This window comes from Sciurus carolinensis, chromosome 12, assembly GCF_902686445.1.
Source record: "Sciurus carolinensis chromosome 12, mSciCar1.2, whole genome shotgun sequence".
NCBI classification, from domain to species: domain Eukaryota; kingdom Metazoa; phylum Chordata; class Mammalia; order Rodentia; family Sciuridae; genus Sciurus; species Sciurus carolinensis.
The window spans coordinates 107247633-107266702 of NC_062224.1; the positions used below are offsets into that span (position 1 = coordinate 107247633).

General features: G+C 52.0%; 1 protein-coding gene across 6 annotated transcripts in view; it reads left to right on the top strand.

Moving 5' to 3' along the window:
* Positions 1 to 18667, top strand: part of Sec16b (SEC16 homolog B, endoplasmic reticulum export factor) — a 48974-nt gene extending 30307 nt beyond the window's left edge. For 5 of the 6 annotated variants that reach the window (XM_047521728.1, XM_047521729.1, XM_047521727.1 and 2 more), the window contains 14 exons: positions 2430 to 2547; positions 3610 to 3721; positions 5334 to 5439; positions 7147 to 7287; positions 8383 to 8496; positions 9275 to 9350; positions 10733 to 11038; positions 11845 to 11912; positions 12780 to 12929; positions 13119 to 13217; positions 13603 to 13705; positions 13821 to 13900; positions 14827 to 14922; positions 15491 to 18667. In XM_047521728.1, coding sequence (XP_047377684.1) covers positions 2430 to 2547; positions 3610 to 3721; positions 5334 to 5439; positions 7147 to 7287; positions 8383 to 8496; positions 9275 to 9350; positions 10733 to 11038; positions 11845 to 11912; positions 12780 to 12929; positions 13119 to 13217; positions 13603 to 13705; positions 13821 to 13900; positions 14827 to 14922; positions 15491 to 15562 — 1641 coding nt within the window. In that variant the 3' untranslated portion in view covers positions 15563 to 18667. The remainder of the gene's footprint in view (positions 1 to 2429; positions 2548 to 3609; positions 3722 to 5333; positions 5440 to 7146; positions 7288 to 8382; positions 8497 to 9274; positions 9351 to 10732; positions 11039 to 11844; positions 11913 to 12779; positions 12930 to 13118; positions 13218 to 13602; positions 13706 to 13820; positions 13901 to 14826; positions 14923 to 15490) is intronic. The other variant, XM_047521731.1, reaches the window with a different exon arrangement.
* Positions 18668 to 19070: the final 403 nt, after the last annotated feature.

The following is a 19070-nucleotide window of genomic DNA, read 5'->3' on the forward strand; positions in this document are numbered from 1 at the left end:
TCTAACAACAGTTTTAATGAAAATGGATATCACACTTTTACTTTTTGTCCTTATTGCTGTGGATAATTCTAAGAAAATAAAAGAGACACGATAACTTTCATGACCTATTGTTAAACTGACAGGCTGTTTTGGAACAGTGTGCCTCTCAGTTCGACTGACTAGCCTGTGCCCTGCAATGCAATTGCATCTGCCACCAGAGCACTAATGCAGAGCATGGTAGAATCAACTCATGGTCCACTGGGTCTCACTGAAGCGGTAGAGTTAACTAATTTCCCTACTTGTGGGTGAGAAAACTGAGGTGCCAGAGGTAATGGGTGGGTACAGTGTTTCCTCTGGGAGTGTGGGGGTTTCCCAGTATCCTCATGAAATGCCTGAATTGAGTGACATATGATGAGTGGCACGGGTGGTAGCATGGAAGTGCGACACACAAATGCAGGTTTCATCACAGGCTTAACCTTGACGTTGCTTTTACTGCTGAGCAAGCCTGGCCTTGTTACACAGTCCCACAGAGCCTCAGTTTTTCATCTCTGGAGATTTTGGTGCCTAACCAATAGAGTTATTGTGAAAATTAAAGAAGAGAGAATATGTGAATCTGTCATCCACCATGCCTGGCCCAGTGAAGTTAGTTAATAACATTGCTTATTCTCCCCTTTACCCCGTAGATCTGCTTTGCAGCGATGTTTTCAGATCACACAGAAAGAGACAGAAGAATGAATTCCAATTTTTCCCTTCCTTCCCCCCTCTTTTTTTAGTGTGAGATTTTCTTCTTTTCTGCTGGTTCCTTTACATCCAGCAGAAGAGGCCTGACTCTAGACAATAATAATTCCTATCACATATGATTGTTGGCAGGAAAATGCTTAGCACAGGATGTGATTGGTGATCTGAGCCAGGGTGGTAAATGAGAACTACTATTATTTGATTTTTCATCATCAGTATCGTTATCTTAATTTATATTGCATTGCCCAAATAAGCAGGGAGTAAGTTTAACATAGAGTTAGATAAAGCATCTTGTTCCTTGGGATAATTACAAACACCAAATAATTGTGAATAGTTTTGACCCTCTAGATCTTAGTTATTATTGTCAGTCTGCTCTGCTCATCTGTGTGACAGACTGGAGCTCGACTGGTCTGCAGATCTCCTCTTTGCTGAGCTCACCATCTTGTGTGTGTGTGTGTGTGTGTGTATGTTCACACCTATCATGGAATTGAAATCCAAAGTGGGGCACAGTGGTGCACACCTGTAATCCCAGCAACTCAGAAGGCCAAGGCGGGAGGATCACAAATTTGAAATCAGCCTCAGCAACTTAGTGAGATCTTGTCTCAAAATAGAAAAAAAGAAAATAAAAAGGGCTGGGGATGTAGCTCAGTGGTAAAGTGCTTCTGAGTTCACTCCCTGGTACAAACCCCAAAAATGAACCAAGGATGAAGCATTGTGCTCTACGCTTTGCATAGAGGGTACCTTATTTTTTTGTTTTTTTATCAACAGTAACCCAGTTAGGCAGAAATTATGATCTCTGTGTTAGAGATGAGGTAACAAAGGTTATAAGACATTAAAAATCGTGCTCGAGGTCACAGCTAGTATGAGGCAACACTCAAGTAAAATCCAGGGCCTGTGTTGTTTCTATGACCAGCATATTGTTTATTGACAGTTTCTTCCCTGAAATTCTCCCTCACTTAGGAGAAGAGTGGCCCTGGGGCCAGCTCACAGGGAAAGCACCCTTTCTGCCAGTTTCTCCACATTTCCACTTCTCTGCTGCCCCCTGGTGGAGGCTTCAGCCTCCCTGGGCAGGAGGGAATGAACCAGGACTGAGTCCTGGCTGGGTGGACTGACTTGATTTTCAACTTCTTATGCTAAAGGCTAAAGCGGTAGTAGGAGTCAGATTGCACAGGATTGTTGCAAAGGTTAGATACAGTGAAGTGTGTCAAGGGGCTTAGTAAACCCAGAAAACATTAGCATTGGTAAGACATCAGGTGGCCTAGTGTTCCCCTGACTTCAGTGACAGGCTAATGCGGTCTCTTTTACTCACAAGAAAAAGATGTTTGATCTTCCTTCTCCCACGGAAACATCAAAGTTTGTTTTTCTTTTCTGTTTTGTTTTGTTTTGTCTCTGCTATTTGGGGTGAAGGTGAGGCACTGGGAAGAATTTAAAAATGAGTGAATGACTAATGTCATCTTGTTTATCTCCTGGTGTTCTCAGGCACATGCGTATGCATGTATGTGTCTATATCTGTCTGCCTGTCTTTCTAGCAGTTTTGTCTTTTTATTTATTTTTAATGAGAACTCTAGATCAACACATGGCAGCGTTGCCATCAGTACCGTGAGTGTCCCTGAATTCCTCAGCAGATAAACGGCAGCCTTTTATTTTAACCTGCATTCCGGGCAGCCCTGGATGACTCTGTAGGCCTTCATTATTTTTCTGCTCTTTTTCAGTGTTGTGGGGACAAACAGTGGGGGGACTGGAGGCCCCACTTGGCTGTGATTCTGTCAAATCAGGCTGGGGACCCCGAGCTGCACCAACGGGCCATTGTCACCATGGGGGACACCCTGGGTAAGTGGAAGCCAGCGCTGCCCCTGCTCCTTATGGGTATCTCTCGGCCAGCCTCCTGCTTCTCTAGGGTCCCTCCAGGCCAGCTTTACACACCTGTCCTCAGATTCTGAGATTCCGTGTAGGGCCGGAGTCTCATGTCGCAGACCCAGGAGCTTCGCAGTGCTTCCCTGGGTCCCTGCTCCCCAGGATTTCCACGGCAAGCCAGAGAAGCCAGCCCGACGCTTGGTGTTTTGCTGCCACAACCTCCTGTCTGCAGCTTCTTCTCTACCCTGAGTGAGACTCAGGGACACAGAGGATAATGTTCCTGCTGCCATTAGTCTTCCAGTGACCCAGCTCAGTCAGATAGGAAATTCTGTTTTTGCCTGAACTACTTTTAAACATCAGAAAAATAATAGCCATCTTTAGTCTTTACTCTGTAGTCTTCCCTCCCATCGTCTCTCTGTAAACACAGCCTTGCAAGCGCTTAGAGGCGCGTGAATGTTCCAGATCAGTGGTTCTTTAATGTGGTCAAGGAGCAGAACATCTAGAAACCATGGTGTTCTGTGTGGACCTGTGTGACCGCTGCTCTGTCACACCTGAAGTAGTCCTGTGTCAGGTCCTGCCAAGGGATGGTGGCTTGTTCAGCACCTTGGACGAGAGGGACCAGTGTTTGTGGGGCCCTTCTCGGATGTCAGGCAACTTGCCAGGGACTTTACGTACTTGAATACCTTCCATTGGGTTTGAGAATTGCTGCATACATCGGTCCACTTCTTGGCTCAGGTGTAGGCATCTCTTCTCACTCCTCCTCACCAGGAAGGACTGAAATGTTTAGAAAATTCCTGTGGAAAATCCGTTAGGGAGAATGCGAAAGATAGCCTTCTTCTGGCTGAGGAGAAGTGAAGTGTAATGTCTGAGGTCATCAACCCGGGTCAGTGAAGGAGTGGGGTTGCGGGGTCCGTGACTCGGGCTAGGAGAAGGCTTCTCCCCTGGCCCCGAGGCCACTCTTCCATCTCTCTCCCGCCCACGTGCAGGGACCCCACATGGGTGTGCCCCATGACCGGTCCTGTTCTGCTCCTCCCACAGCTGGGAAAGGGCTTGTGGCGGCAGCTCACTTCTGCTATCTCATGGCTCACGAGCCCTTCGGCCACTATACCGTGAAGACAGACCATCTGGCCTTGCTGGGCAGCAGCCACAGGTATGTGACTTTCTGGGACAGGAAACCACAAAGGTGTTTTCCATGGGGCTGTTTTAGCCTTTGCTGGGTTTCGTGGCTTCACTTTTGATTTTTTGTGTGAACTTCAGCTCCTGTGGAGCTAGCTCTGCGCAGGTCTTGGCAAGATGACCGGTGGGCTCCACCTCACACCACCAGGGGGCCTCAGACCCCAGGTCCTGCTCTGGCAAAAGAGCGAGCTGGTGCCTGTGGGTCGTACCATGCTATTACGGACACTAGGTGGCACCCTAGCTCCACAACCAGAGATGGTCTCCCAAGAAACCCACCACAGCAAACCCAAACGCCCAAACCCACACCTGCCTGCGCTGGTTCTGGAAGCCCACCCCGAGAAAAATGGGGAAGTGGAAGAAGTTTATGTTTAGCCCCTCCTTGGGGCCCCGGGACCCCTACAATGACTTTGTACCCAAGTCCCTCAGAGCCCACTGGTCACTTATTCTCTGTTGGCTGTGACACCAGGTTGTTCACACAGGCGAACCTCAGTAACCCTTGAAGAATGAGTAGATGGACAGACAGACAAGCTTACTCCCTAGTAGTGCTCCCTGTTCTGGATATCTGTCCCCATAACGGTTAGGATTTCTGAAGCTCTTGGTGGCACCAGCCATTTCTTTGCACTATTTCCTGTGTTACGGATCTACCCTGAGAGGAGGGTATATTTTCAGTCTTCCCTTATGGAGGAGGGAAACCAAGGCACAGAGAAGCCACAAAGCTTGTCTCGGCCAGTGCGCCAGGCTGGTCGTGGAGTCCAGGCAGGCAACTGCAAAGCCTGCTCTTGTGACTCTTGTCCCCAGCGGCCGCCATCTTGCCTGTGCACCACCTCCATAGCCTGTTGTCTTGGATCCCGGTCTCCACGCACAGTTAGCCCATCAAAGGGCCAGATGTGACAATAAGGGTGTTTGAGCTGATATGTCCCCTTCTATGTTCATGATGAATGAGGACATTTCTGGAGGTAATGTCCTAACTCCCAGGAATAACCCCGGTGACAGTGATTTCAGCAAGCTGCTAAGGGAAGAGTGATCTGAGGGCATGTGGGACTCTGTGGCCCCTCAGATCACAGTCACCGAGTCCTCTGCCTCGTTGAGTGAGATCCAGTGCAGGGCTGGTCGTTTGCTCTCTGGCTCAGCCGTCCTCCGTTCTCAGCCAGGCCTTCTTTCCTGAGCGTCCCTTGAGGGGCCCACGGTTCTCTCTTCCGTGCTAGTGTGCTCAGGTTGGAGTGTCTTTCCTAGGACATGCCAGGCTTTGGGGCACAAAGGCCAGTACTCGGTGTGTTTAAGAGGAGGACCCAGTGCCTCACCCTCCAGCAAAGAAGGCCGAGGAGGACCACCTCCTGCAGCCTCCACCTCCAGCGTCAGGTGCCGAGCTCTGCTCCATTCCTTCCCCAGCTCTAGGAGGGGGAGAGGGAGGTGTGGCAGGTCCACTCTGGGACGCGGATCCGCAGCCTCCTGCCTGTCCTGGAGCCGCCCCGGGATGAGCCCAGGATGAGGCTCTGCCATGAGAGGACGCGCTGGTGTTTGGTGTCTACTAGGACGTGGCTCTGTCCCCGCTGCCCCATCTCGTTATCCTTCTTCTCTGGTTTTAGCCAGGAGTTTCTGAGATTCGCCACAACCGAGGCTATCCAGCGGACGGAGGTCTTCGAGTATTGCCAGATGCTGGGCCGCCCCAAGGCCTTCATCCCTTCTTTCCAGGTAACGGAACCGACCAGGGCACCAGCCTCACCGCCTCAGACGCCTGTGGGCCGCGGGGTTCTCAGCTTTACCGGTGGCACGTAGTTCCCGGGGCTGTCGTCCACTGCATTTCTCCTCATTAGTGTAAGAGTGGAAGGCTTAGGATTTCTTTTTATGTCCCCTGAAGGTCTACATTTTACAATATAAAAGCAAAACCTCGCAGACGCCTCTCTGCTGGAGGCTCCTGCCTCACTCCTGGCACAGGAAAATCATGCCGTGGTCCCGGCCCACATCAGCCCTGGCTCCTCTTCTCCTGCCCCCTCCCCCTCTTCCTCCCCCTCCCCCTCCCCTCCCCTCCCCTCCCCCTCCCCTCCCCTCCCCCTCCCCTCCCCTCCCCCTCCCCTCTCCCTCCCCCTCCCCTCCCCCTCCCCTCTCCCTCCCCCTCCCCTCTCCCTCCCCTCCCCTCCCCCTCCTTCTTGCCTCCATAGTATCCTGACCAGGGGGAAGGGCTGGGGAGTTTGATGCCCACCAGGGCGCTTGCCTCTCTCCTCCTTCTGACGCTGCGAATCTCAGCCCTCCTCTACCTCTGAGACCTCCCCACTTTGTCCTTGGCCCTCAACTTTCTCTCCCCTCTAAGGGCTCCAGCTGGGCAGGTGGGCTCCATGCTGCAGGTTCTGTCCTCTCTTCTCACCTTCTCTACTTGGTGTCCATGGTCACATAAGCTCATGATGACTGATGGTGATGATCGCCTCCTCCTCCTGTGCAGGCTCCCCTGTGTTCCTGGGTCCATGAAGCCTCCTGTCTTTACTCTTGCCGTGTTATAAAGAAAAGATGCATTGGGTCCTGTGCCTTCTTGCAGAGGTTTGCCCAAGACCCACCCTTCCCAGCAGCTGGTCCCCTGGCTCCCCTGCAGGCACTCTGGCCTCTGTTCTTTCCCTTGCTTCTTGGTCCAGCTCTGGGCTGTCAGGGAGGGTGACCTGCCTCCTGGCATTGTGCTGTGGCGCTACTGTAACACGCTGATCCTGAGGGGAGGGCAGGATTCACTGCTCCACTCCTTTTACGAAAGAGGAAACTGAGCCCCAGAGGGGTCGCACAGCACCGTTCTCTTCTCTCACGCACCGTGTGTTGAGAGGACTCTGTGGAGTATCTCATTTAATTGTCGCAATGACCGAGGGGGTAGGTGGTCTTACCAGTCATGCCGTAGTAAGGAAACTGAAGCACAGAGGTAGGGAACTAGGCCGCCCTGCAGGCCTCGGGCCGAGCTTGGATGTGATTGGTTCTTCTGACACCCAGCCCCCGGGCGTGGTCTCGCTGGTCACTCATGCTCCCGGGAGAGCTAACCTGTGTGCTGCACACCCCATGGGCTCTCAGCCCTTTGCACTGGGTCTGTTTTTGCCTCTTCACTGTGTCCTGGAGCTTGGTGTTGTGCTCCACATGGGGACATGGGCCGCCGGGGAAGAAGTATGTCCTCCAGTGTCTTTCCCAGTGACCAGGGCCTGGGCAGATAAGCTGATAAGGGCCATCGCTTTCTCCACAATATGGGAACTACCGACTGGATTTGGAGTCATGCCCGGGCACAGATAAAACGCCCCGAATGGCTCAGGGCCCTTGATGTCTGGATGCCAGAGTGGGCAGAAGCTGGCAGTCAGCTGACTTCCAAGAAGTCTTATCTGCATTTCGCTCTGTCCCTGCCTGGATGGCCTCGTCACCAGCCCCTTCCCTTTGCAGGTGTATAAGCTCCTTTACGCTTCCCGTCTGGCAGATTATGGCCTGGCATCGCAGGCGCTGCATTACTGTGAAGCCATCGGCGCGGCCGTCCTGAGCCAGGGAGGGAGTAGTCCCCCAGTGCTATTAGCGGAGCTCATCAAGGTGAGTGTCTCAAAGGGCTCTCTGCAGGTGTTTTATCTTCAGTGTTCAGAGAAAGCCATTGTACAGCAGCTTAGACTCCACATTTCATCTTCTTTGAGCATCTGTAAAATTGGAACCCACAGCTGCCTTTGACCTCGTATGCTTGCCCCGTGTGATAAGCAAGAGAAGGATGCGCTGGGTGGGGCAGGGCCCGGGGCTGGACACCCGGCACGTGCTCCTTGAGAAATTCATTCTGGCGTCCGCTTTTCTGGTACAGTAAAACCGTGCTATGGTGAGCTGTTCTAATTGCACAAGCCAGGAGTAGAAAATATATTTTAGTTGATTAAAACAGGAAATGATCCTTATTAAAATGCTTTTAAATGCATGGAGTATTTTATCACATGTGGGATACATTTAAAAAGAAAACAAAAAACATATCAACCCTTAGTTCCTGGGGAAGTAAACAACAATCAGGCAAATAGTTGTTCCAATTAATTGAAGAAAAATCCATTAGCTATAGAGCAAAAGGCAGCTTGTCCTTCAGGTTTCGCTTTGGCTTAGCGGAGGCCCACGTTTTGGATTCTGTAACCAATAACCTTTGTGGCACTGAGTCCCTGTTCCCTGAAATTTCTGGCAACAGGTTTATGATTGCAAGGGGCTTCGGGACCCAGGATGGATGATTGAGGTTTGGGGACATGATCTTGGAATGAAGCCTCACAATAACACCAGCCACCTAGGAGCTGTTAGGAGTGCAGATCTCAGGCTCCACCCGGCTGTGGAATCAGAATTAGCATTTTAACAAGGTCCTGGGCGATTCCTGTGTGCCCTGACATTTAGAAACGGCCTTACAGGGGAATAAAGCCAGACACTGTTTCTCATCATACTTTGTTTAGTGTCCAACACCAAAGTGGGCTAGTTGTTTAAGTCTGTTGCCGTTCGGGGAGGGCGCCCGCTGGACTTGCTGGTTCTTGTTCTTCATCACCTGCCTCACGCGTGAGTGACGGCTCTCTTTCCCTCTCACTTCCTTCCCCACCCTCTTTCCATGTCTTCCATTTTTTCCTCTCTTCTTGGCCCTTCTTACTTTCTGCCCCTGACCTGTCTGGAAACCCGGCACAGTTGGCGGAGAAACTGAAGCTGTCAGATCCTCTGGCTTTAGAAAGACGCCGTGGGGACAGGGACCTGGAGCCAGATTGGCTACAGCAACTACGGAGACGGCAAAGGGAGCTGGAGGTGAGGAGGAAGGAGCCAGGTCAGTGGGTGGGCCCTGCGTTTCCCTCTTCACCTCCCTAGAAATAGAATAAGCTTAGCAAGTGCCAGGCGGAGCCTCCCATCACCCCTGGGGCACAGGCTGCGTCCCGGGGGGGTGGGACTCCCAGGGCCAGTGCGGCTTCTCCTCCCTGTCTGAGCCATGTTTGCAAGTGACACAGGGGGGCGCTTTTCCAAACCACTCTTGCCACCCTCCTCTGAGGTCCCAAAGCATGTTTCGTGACCATCAAAGCGTCCCATCTCGGCTAGCAACAATGGATCACAGTGGAGCCGTGTCACTTTCATGTAATGTAGGGCAATTGCTTAAAAGACTTCCGGGCCTTTCCTTTTTGTTCTGACAGTTGCGAAAGCGGCTGGCCGTAATCAGAACGGTAATTGGAGCAGGGCCTTCCCCCATTTTCTTTCTTCCGCTTGCTCTGAAGAAAGGACAAAGTGGATTTTTAAAAGCACGCAGCCTTTTCTCCCTCCAGACTCTGAGGCCTACCGCTTAGTTCCTTTCCTCTGCCCCTCGCTCTGGGGGAGGATGGACGATGCTGGTCTGCAGCCATCTCTGCTGCTCTGGCAGAACCAGGAGACCTGCAGCGAGTGTCCCATCGCCAGGCCCTGGGCCCTGGGCACACAGAGGTCCCCTTTCTTCGTCACTTCCGCTGGAATTTTCTTATTGACTTATTTTCCAACTATCTTGTTCCCTGTCCTTGTTTTTCTTGTGCTGCTTAAAAGGATTTTCCTTTATTTTAAATAGCAAAAGATGGCAGGAGACATTGGAGATCCGCCTTCTGCTCGCTCAGATACTTCAGGAGCCAGAGGAAGAACAACAGGTATCCAGAATGATGCACTGACCCTGGATTGGACCGTGTTGGCCGAGATAATTCGGGAAGCACCGCCCTCCCCTCCCACTGCTCCAGCTGCTCCCCCACAGCTCTGTGGGCCTCACACTGGACCTTCCAAATCCCTGTCCTGGGACGGTTTCTGTTTCAGGGCTTTTTTTTTTTTTTTTTTTTTTTTTAAATTTTTAATGTACTGGGGATTGAACCCAGGGATGCTTAACCCCGAGCCACATCCCCAGGCCTTTTTATTTTTTATTTTGAGACAAGGCTTCCCTAGGTTTCTTAGGGCCTCACTAAGTTGCTGAGGCTGGCTTTGAACTTGCAGCCCTCCTGCCTCAGCCTCCCAAGCCTTTGGGATTACAGGCATGCACCACCGTGCCTGGCTCACAGGCTTTTAAACGCCTCTTTTGTGGGTTACTTCACCTATGTTCATGCCTTCTCCCCACCTGGATAAGTTTCTTGAGACCAGAAGTGATAGATTACCGGTGTCTTAGGTTAGTGTTGGGACACAGGAAGCTCTGAAGATTTTGGAGCTATCAGTTGCCATATAGCCATGAAATAAGTGTGTTTCAAAGGATGACATCCCTGTTCCTCCTTTAGGATGCTTCTGAGGGGCTGGTTGGCAGGTGTTATGCCCCCAGTTACCTCCACACCCGCAAGTTTCCACCCTGGTGGGGTCAGGCAGGGGTTCTCCTGGCTTCGCTCCAGCCACGTCCAGCCTCTTGCACTTCCTTCAGGGATGAGCAGAGGGAGGGGAGGGAGGAAGGCCTTGCTTTCTGCTTCTGGGATTTGCCACTGTGCAGCAGGGACGGGAAGGTGCAGGCTGGGGAGGGCCAGGCTGGCGTCTCTGGATGGCTGCTTCCTGGCAGCCCCGTCTGCTGGTGCCAGGTGGAGCAAGTGGGCTAGTTGCCCCCGCCCGGCCCTCGACCTTGGGCCAGTCTTCGCACTCATCTGCATCTTAGGTGACCGTGTCAGCAGGGTCCCTTCCAGGGCAGACGCACTCTGATTCTTTAAAAGCAAGGTTGTGATTTCTAAGGTCTGATTTGGGTTTTTAACTAGACGTTTAAAAGTTTCCTGGGTTTCCAACACCCGAGTCCATTAGGAACTCCTAGTGGAGAAAGTTTACTCAAAAGTTAAAAGGCCTGGCATTGGACGCCCTCCTGACCCTGGGTCAGGGCCTCAGGGATTGCTCAGGGAGTCAGGGGACAGTTCTTTAAGCCGCAGAGAGGAATCTCCGTCTTCCGTGCTTTGCTTGTCACCGCGGAAGCCAGTCCTGGTGACTGCGTTCAAAGAGGACAGGGCAGGACCGTTTCTGCTGTGATTAGTCTGCGGATGCCGCTCTTCAGCCTCACTTCTTTGCCTTTTGTCCTCAGACACTTCCTCCCAGGATCTTCCAGGACGTCAAGGCCACTCAGAAGCCCCTGGGCACCACTCAGCCCCGTGGCCCGAGCAGGCGGGGCCCCCCCAGCCCAGCCCTCAGCCGCCCTTCCCCCCGCAGTGGGGCCCCCTCCCCGTGGGAGGAGGTACAGGGCACATGCAGGCACCAGTGCCTCTCTACTCCGTCCCTGAGACCCATCTCCCAGGGCCCAGTGGGGACAGTGTCTGTGACAGCGTGGCGGTGACAGGGGCTCCTGGAGGAAGGGCCTGGGAGGAGACACTGCAGACACAGCCCACCTCTGGTAAGACCTGCCGGCCAGGCTGGGTGCCTTGGGGGCAGAGCCATGGTGGGCGGCGGCCTCGGAGGAGGTGGCTGGAACTGGGGACGGCAGTGGCCTGGGCCAGCTCCGGCTCCGTGGCAGCTCCCACGTGGTGCTCTGCACATCCAGGCCACTTCTCCCCTGGGACAAAAAGAGCAGGACGGACAGTCCCTCCTGCCCTCTCCTGGACCGCATGGTTCCAGGGGAGCCGCTGCAGGCAGAGAAATAAGGACAGGCCACCTGTGCACATTCGCACTGCGCGCAGCGCCCGCCAGACCCTCTTCCTGAGTCGTCCTACGCCCACCGACTTATTGTCAGGGACTATGGTGGGAGCCCACGTCTCTGTCCCCATCCCAGGTTTCCTCAGGTCCAGGAGACCTTGGACAGCAGGGCTGGGTGCGGGGGAGCCATGCTGAGTGATGCCCAGGACAGTGCTGGGAGCCACGTGGGAGGAGTAGATCTCAGGCCTTCTGAGATCAGACCTGGCCAAGATGGAGACTCCCTCGGAGGGGAGGGTTGCGGGATCCCAGAGCTCTGGCTCCACGTTGTTCCAATTTCCCAAATTCCCAAGGAATGACCTTGGAATTCAGGGGGTAGAGCTGGGTTGGCCAGCGCGTCCTGGGGTGGCTGGAATTGGGAGGAGCCACGCAAGTGAGCTTTGCATTTCCTGTCGCCTCCTTGTAGTTAAGGGCTCCTTCCTGCTTTGTTGGGAAAACCGGCATCCTTCTCCAGGACGGGGACACCGCACAAATGCAGAGTCCTCTCTTTGTTTCTCTTTGGTGCTACAGGAGCGAGCGCAGCATCCCAAGACACCGCTCAGCACCCCGGGGGTCCACAGGACATATCCAAACCTCAGGTGAAGGACAAGACCTGAGCGAGGCGTCTCAGCCACTCCCCAGCTCCTGCTGGCCGAGCCTTCTCCTCCCCGTCACACCTGGTCTCTCCTATTCCTTTCCTCACCGAGTCCTGGCAGTCGGAGGGAGGCCAGGTTCTTGCTTACGCTCAGTCTCCACCTGTGTGCGGGGGAGAAGGGCGTGCGGAGCTGGCTTAGTTTTGACCCCAGGGACCTCTGTCCCTCTGCAGCCTCTTCTGACCACTGCACCAGAAGCTCTCAGAACCCTGTAGGGGACTTTGATATCGATTTCCTTATTTTAATTCTTACCCTGCTTTATATCAAAGCAAGACCGATGGCAGCTGTGACGGTGCCCGCCATGTCTTTTCTTGGTGGGCCTGTGAGGTGTGGGAGGCGACCACGTCTCATTAATCCTCCCATCCAGCTGCTGATTGGATGTGCCCCTTCCCACAAGAGCGGGCAGCTTTGATACCAAACTGAAGATGTTCTGTTAGGAAAGGTCTAAGAGGAGTTAGGTCCACAGGTTGCTACATTTCTTGGGTTTGGGGGTCTCTGTGGGTTGTTTCCAGGTCCTCTTCAGCAGTAGCTTCTCTGGCTTCTGCCCCAGGCCTTGGTGTGATTCTAGAGCAGAAGCAGAGCAGCCCAAACTCTCTAGGGTCGGGGAGAACACGAGGGCTGGTTTTGACACTGGTCTTGCCCCAGACCTTTTGCAGATCATTTCTCATGGCTAAGCCTTACTTCCTCCTCAGTGAGCTATGACCCCCTAAGACCACCCCTTGGATTGACTGAGTAGGTCTGGTGAGAGTATGTGTGGAACTATGGTAACTTGTCAAGTGCTATATGAATGCTGGTTCTTTATCAAAATTCCAGGTACCACTGGCCCTCAGAGCACGGAATTTCTCTGAGAGTTCCACCATCTTGGGCCAGGAAGATGAAGAGTCTTCTGATGAAGCAGATAAGAAATCTTCCCCAAATGCTGCACAGAGAGAGAAGCCAGGAGATGTGAAGGAGGGCACAAAGGTGCGGGAACTTGTTCTTCTCTTGCCATCCTTCCTTCCTCTTCTGCTCTCTTCCTACACAGTGGGGCAGAATAGGAATCTGGCCTTGGGTGGCGTCCCCTCCCTTCCATTCTTTGTCTCACACTGGGGGGAGTTAATCTCACAGTCACTGGGGAGAAATGGGCCATAAACATTCCTCTTTATCTTCCAGGGCTCAGGATTTGGCTGGTTCAGCTGGTTTCGGTCGAAGCCCACGAGCAATGTGTCTCCCTCTGGAGAGGAAGACTCGGGGGACAGCACTGACTCAGAGGTAACCTCCCTGGGCGGGAGGGAGCTCCCTCCTGTGGGCCTTCCAGTGGACATCTCCCCAGCACTGTGGAGCTGTGGGCTGGTATCCGACTCCACCCTAGTCTGAATGGAGCAGAGGCTTTGTGTTGGGAGGTTGTGGGGAAGAGATTCTGGGAGGGCAAGGGCAGATTTTGAAGAGTCTTAAAAATGAGGACAAAGGATTTTAACTTCAGGAGGCCAACAGTAGGGAGCTGATCAGGATTACTGAGCAGAGTTGCAAGAGAAGATGGCCCTCTGGGGAGAGCACCCTAGTGGCAGGTGCTGGTGGAGGCCACTGTTCCTGGCACAGGATGCATGCATGAATTTGTTAACCACCTATGTCCCCAACGCTGCCGTTCTCCACATAGCAGGAGCCCCCCAGAGCATCCTCTCCCCCCGAGGGACTCCCACCGATGCCTCTTCTTGAGTCCCCGCCTCTGCCTGGCGCTGGCGCCTCCTCCAGGGGCACAGGTACCTATAAGCTCTGGGCTGCCTGTGGTCCTCAGGGTGCTCTTGGGGGCAGAGGTGCCTTCTTGCTGTGGGGACTCCTCAGTCCTGAGCAGAGGGACAACTCTTTTCCTTCTAGGTGGGGGAGACCTTGGAAGATCCTCGCCCAGTGGGGGAACGGCTGAAGGTGCTGGAATTGGCGGGTTCTCAGGGTGCGAGGTGAGCAGCCTGCTGGAGCCGAGGCCTCTGCAGATGCCTGCGTGTGTGAGCGCTGGCTTTTCCATGTGGGCCGGAGGCGCCACCCCATGTGGCTCGTGGGGAATGTGGAGAAAGCTTCTCATTAGTTTGCTTGGGCCGATATGACAAAGCCCCACGGACAGAATAGCTTCAACAACAACATCGATTTTCTCACAGTTCCAAAGACCAGAAGTGCAAGATCAAGGTGTCGGCAGGTCTGGTTCTCGGGCAGCCTTGCTGCTTGGCTTGGTGGAGGCTGATTTCTCCTCGTGTTTTCTCATGATCTTTCCTGGGGGTGCCTGTGTTCCAAATCCCTCCCTTATGAGGACACAGGTCATGTTGGACTAGGTAGCCACGTGGCCCCTTTAAAGATACCATCTCCAAGCACAGTCACATTCTGAGACATCAGGGGATAGGGCTTTGCCATGATTTTTTGGAGGGACACAATTCGGCTCATACAAGTTTCCTGAGGTGAGTTCTAGAGGATGCCTCTCTCCCTGTCTCTGTGGGAGCTGGAGTCCGCTGGTGCCCTTGGCTAGGCCTGCGACCAGTTCTTCCCGAGGTTGGCCACATCACCAGGGATTTCCCACCTGTTGCTCGGAAAGCCTGGTTAGAACACCCTCAGAGAGTTCTAGATCCTGAACGATGTGCTTTCGATGACGGCAATTGAATAGACGGTGGCTCTGCCTTCTTTCTTGCTGCAGGTACAGCAGCACCTGAGCCTCTGCATTGCTGGCCAGATCTGGGTGTGGGTTGTGCCCACTTGAGCCATGTTTGTTTGCTGGCAGTTTCTTGAATTTCAAGAGAAAGCTTCCTCCCCAGTGTCTAGTGCAAAGTCAATGCTGAGGGACGGCTTTGGCTTTCTTGACTTCGGCCGCTCACTGGGTTTCCATTATTTTCCTTCTCAGGGTGTTTCTTCTGAGGTCTACTCCACACCTGGGGTTCTTCCTCCACCTGCCTTGAAAGGGGCTGTTCCTCTCTACAACCCGTCTCAGGTTCCTCAGGTACGGACACCCTCAGCGGGAGGGTCAGGAGCACAGGTTTTGAGTGAAGGAGACCCGAGTTGATAATCCCACTTTACCACTCACTGTGTGTGAGTTCTTGAGCAACTACTTAACCTCAGTCTCAGCTTCTGCTTCTGAAGAATGGGATGATTATTAGCTACCTCACAGATGTGTGTGTGAAGTGCTTTGAACCTAGAAGGTGTTCAGTAAGTGAGGGCTTTAGAAATACTGCTCTTGACCTTTAATGGTCTTGGTTTGTGAGAGCCACAGTTGGTGTTGGTGTCAGGGATTGGTTTCCTTCTGTCTTGGGGTGAGGATCACGGTAAACTTGGAGAGAAGCCAAGCTCCCTGCTCCTTAGGGACCTGGGGCAGACTCAACTCTGCTCATGTCACATTTGACCTCTCCCTTTATACAATCAAACTTCTTTTCACTGTATTTAGGAGGTGAGGGTAGATCATGAGACTACGACCTTGGGAAGCCACCTGCAGCCAGAACATTCTAGATAGACACAGGGGCTCTCCTCAGTCCAGCCTGTGCTCCAGCCTAACGTGTGTTCTTCTTTTTCAGCTCCCCGTGGCCACTAGCCTGAATCGGCCGAGCCGCCTAGCTCAGCGCCGCTACCCAACCCAGCCCTGCTGAGAATGGCCACCTGTTCCAGGCTGTTCTCCTGGGAGCACAGCTTTTCTGTTGCTCTGCTTTTTGCAGTCCCCACCCCTCTGCCATGTTCAGGCCCTCAAGACAGTAGTGCCACTACTCACTGGGCACTTAGAAGGCAAGGGCATGGGATCCCCAAGGCACCACTCACTCCAGGCTGAAGTCTAGCTTCAGCTCGGCGGAAATTCTTTCATCAGCTGGAAAATCTGGGTCTGAGAGTAGCCTGGAAATGAACAGAGTGTCATGGCGGCTGCACTTGAGATGGCAACTTGAGAACCTCTGGAAAGTTAGTCCCCTGAGAATCCTATGGCTAACATCAGTGGTGACCCCGCTGGGCCCTGCAGCAGGGACTTGGAGCAACATTCCAAGATCACATTGATTCCTTCCTCAGTCTTAGTTATAGACCAGTACGTCGTTCTAGTTAGCAAAGTTTTTATACAGAAACTTGATCATTGCTGCCCTTCAATGATTCCCTCTTCAATGACATTTTAGCAATTTTCCTCCTGGTCCTGGTTTTCTGCATATTTTCTATGTGGTTCAGATTAATTATATTTCCTCTCACTTTCTTAGCTGGTCCTATTTTTTCTCATTCTGGCATCTGGCTATCAAGTTAGATTGCTGTAGGCATCATATTGTCATGGTAACTACTGAACCTAATGATGCAGATGGATGGAACATCAGGATAATAAATGGTGGAAAACGTTTCCTAAAAATTCATCCTTTCCATAAGAGGGGTGGAATGAGTGCCTGATATTGTTAATTTCTGGCTTCCTACCTCAGCCTTTTGCAAATTGATGTTCGGAGGGTCAATGGGGCCAGAGGCAGGAGGGGGGGGATATCTTGGAAATTTCCATTTCTCCTTTCAGACCCAAAATAGGAATGATTCTTGCTGTTTGTCAGATTTGTTGAAAATTACTCCTGACAAAGAACAGTTTTTGTATGTGTAATTGTACATACAGGTTTTGTACTTTAATGTACTACAGTTCTGATGTTGATAGTGATTAAACCCAGATAATTTTATAGCAAGTGCTTGTCTGTAGCTGATTTTTGCAGAGGGAGAAAATACATTGATGGGCTCTTCCTTGAGTCTTTCTGATAATGGTTTCATTGTGAGGCCAGGTGTGAATAGCTGGAAAGAGTCTTTTGTTCACAAATAACTCAGGGACTGGTCCTCTTAAACTTCCAAATCTACTCTAGAGTTATCATTTTTTTTTTTTTTTTCAATTCGAAAAATATGAACAAAAGCTCCTCTGACACAAAACAAGTCACTTCACTAACGAAATGTGGCATATTCTGCCCCCTAAAAATTTTTTGTCACCTCATAAATTAGAAAATGCATGCACAAGTGTTTTGCACCTAGAAGGCTCTCAGTAAATGCTGGTCCCTTCTTCCTTAAAAGGCTGCAGCTGCTTCAGTTTGGTGTGCTGACACCTAGTGGCAGTGCTGTGGCAGTGGAGTGGAGTTTCATGGGAGCCAAACTGCCTAGACTGGATCCTGTCACAGGCGGTTAACTTGTGACCTTGGACAAGGTCACCTCACTGTCCTGTGCTTTAGTTTTGTCACTTGTAAAAGAGGATGATAATAGTAACAGTACCTATCCTACGGGGACATTGCAAGGATAACTAAATCAAGTCCTACCCAATAGAAAGAGCTCTTACTTCAGAGGAGGGGAGTGAAGGCCAATGAGGCAAAGCCCTCGGAGGCCCCTGCGCCCACTTGCTGCCCCGCAGGGTCACTCATGCGGAGTGCTCAACAGAGCAGGTGCGGAGCTTGCTCACTTCCCAGGCCAAGGAATACCTGGCAGTGAACACATTTTCCAAGGGAAAGGTAGGCTGCTTTCTGCTGGAGAGGGAGCAGGTTCATGGTGTTTCTGCTAATCTGTGATTGAGAGTTTTCACTTTGGCAAAGTCAGAATGTGTCCATTAGTTTGTATGTGGTTGGTTAAAACAAATCCCCTTGCTCATTGGTCAGGAAAGTTAGGTCCAGCAAGGGTCTGATGAGCTAGGGTCACTCAAAGTTCTTAGCAGTTTATCAGCTTTGGCTGGGTAGTGGTGGCTGCATTGCTAAAGGTCACGGTCATTTTACAGCTTCAGCTGGTAAAAACCAGTCATGCTGAAATGCAGCAGGTGCAGCTGTAAGAGAAAAGTGTTTTTTCCTCCTCTTGCGAGGTGGGAGCCCGGGCACAGAGCGGGAATGGGAACGTGCTGGGGTTAGAGGCCCCGTTCCTCTTGCACAGCCTGGGAGAGGCACAGGACTTGGGGAGAAGTTGGTGTTGGCTTGGTGACCTGTCCCATGTGTCCTGAGAGCCACAGCGCTTGGTCTTGGGAGATGGTGTGGACTCACTCCAGAAGGGAGTAATTGCACACAGTGTCCCCAAAGGCCTAATGGGGTGAGCAGAGGCCCAGAGATGACAGGTGAGGTTGGGGCCAGACCAGCTCCCAGCAAGGAACAGGGCACTCTTGGACAGAGCCCCTCCTTCCCATCACCAGGAGCTGTTGTAGGAGGGGCGACCCAAAACAGTGTTTCCAGGGGAAGATGAGATGTTACTAGTTGGCAAGTGTGTCTTTTCCTGTGCTGCTCAGAGGGGCATGAGCTGGAGAACCGACCAGTGATGGGAAATACAGAAGCCACGTTTTTCTTGCAAAACGGGGCACTAGTGTGCAAATTTGCAATTCTGCTATATACATATAACGTAATATTTATATGGAAACATTTAAACTTAATGTTCAATAATTTGAAAGAGAACAAACCGTTAAATTCCATTTAAGTGTCTTTATCACATACCACCATTCCGGCCCTGTCTGATCCCTGTGAATGGCTGTAAAACTGTGAATAAGCCTCGATTCCTCAGGCCCCTGCACATGCGCCCCTCCCAGGCCTGACTTGGGCTTCAGGTTGCCCAGCATGGACGCCTCTGCTGGCCATCCACCACCCCAGCAGGCAGGGCCAGTCCATTTGGTCCTTCCTCTGAGTGACCAAGAAGAAGAGCAAGAGACTACATCCACCTCTTTACTAAATCAGATTATTTTCTCCCCAAGAGGGAATACGTATAATGCTGTTCTGTTTGAAAAGAAGAATAAATGTGTAATTTGGCTGTCTCCAGTCTCGTGAGTTTTTCTGACTCCCCATCACCCATCCCCATAGAGCAGTGGAAGTGACTTTTTCCCTTTTCTGCTTTTCGTGTGAGGTTGGAAATTGCACGTCTGGTGTTGTGATCTGTGAGCGACAGCAAAAGAGAATGTAGGTCCTCAGCCGAGGTTGTCCCTAAACGTGGCCTCGAAGCCTGTCTGCTTCATAACACACCGGCCGTCACTCACACAGGCCCTTCAGACATAGCTTCTTAACGAGACGTACAGTTATTTTCGGCGAAGATTAATAGCATGTTAAAATGCTCTCCCTGTGTGGAATCTGCTTCCTGCTCTTTCCTCTGCTCGTGTATTTGTGTCTCCAGGTAATAGTGCTTCTCTGGAACAAGGTCAGCGAGCGTTCAGCT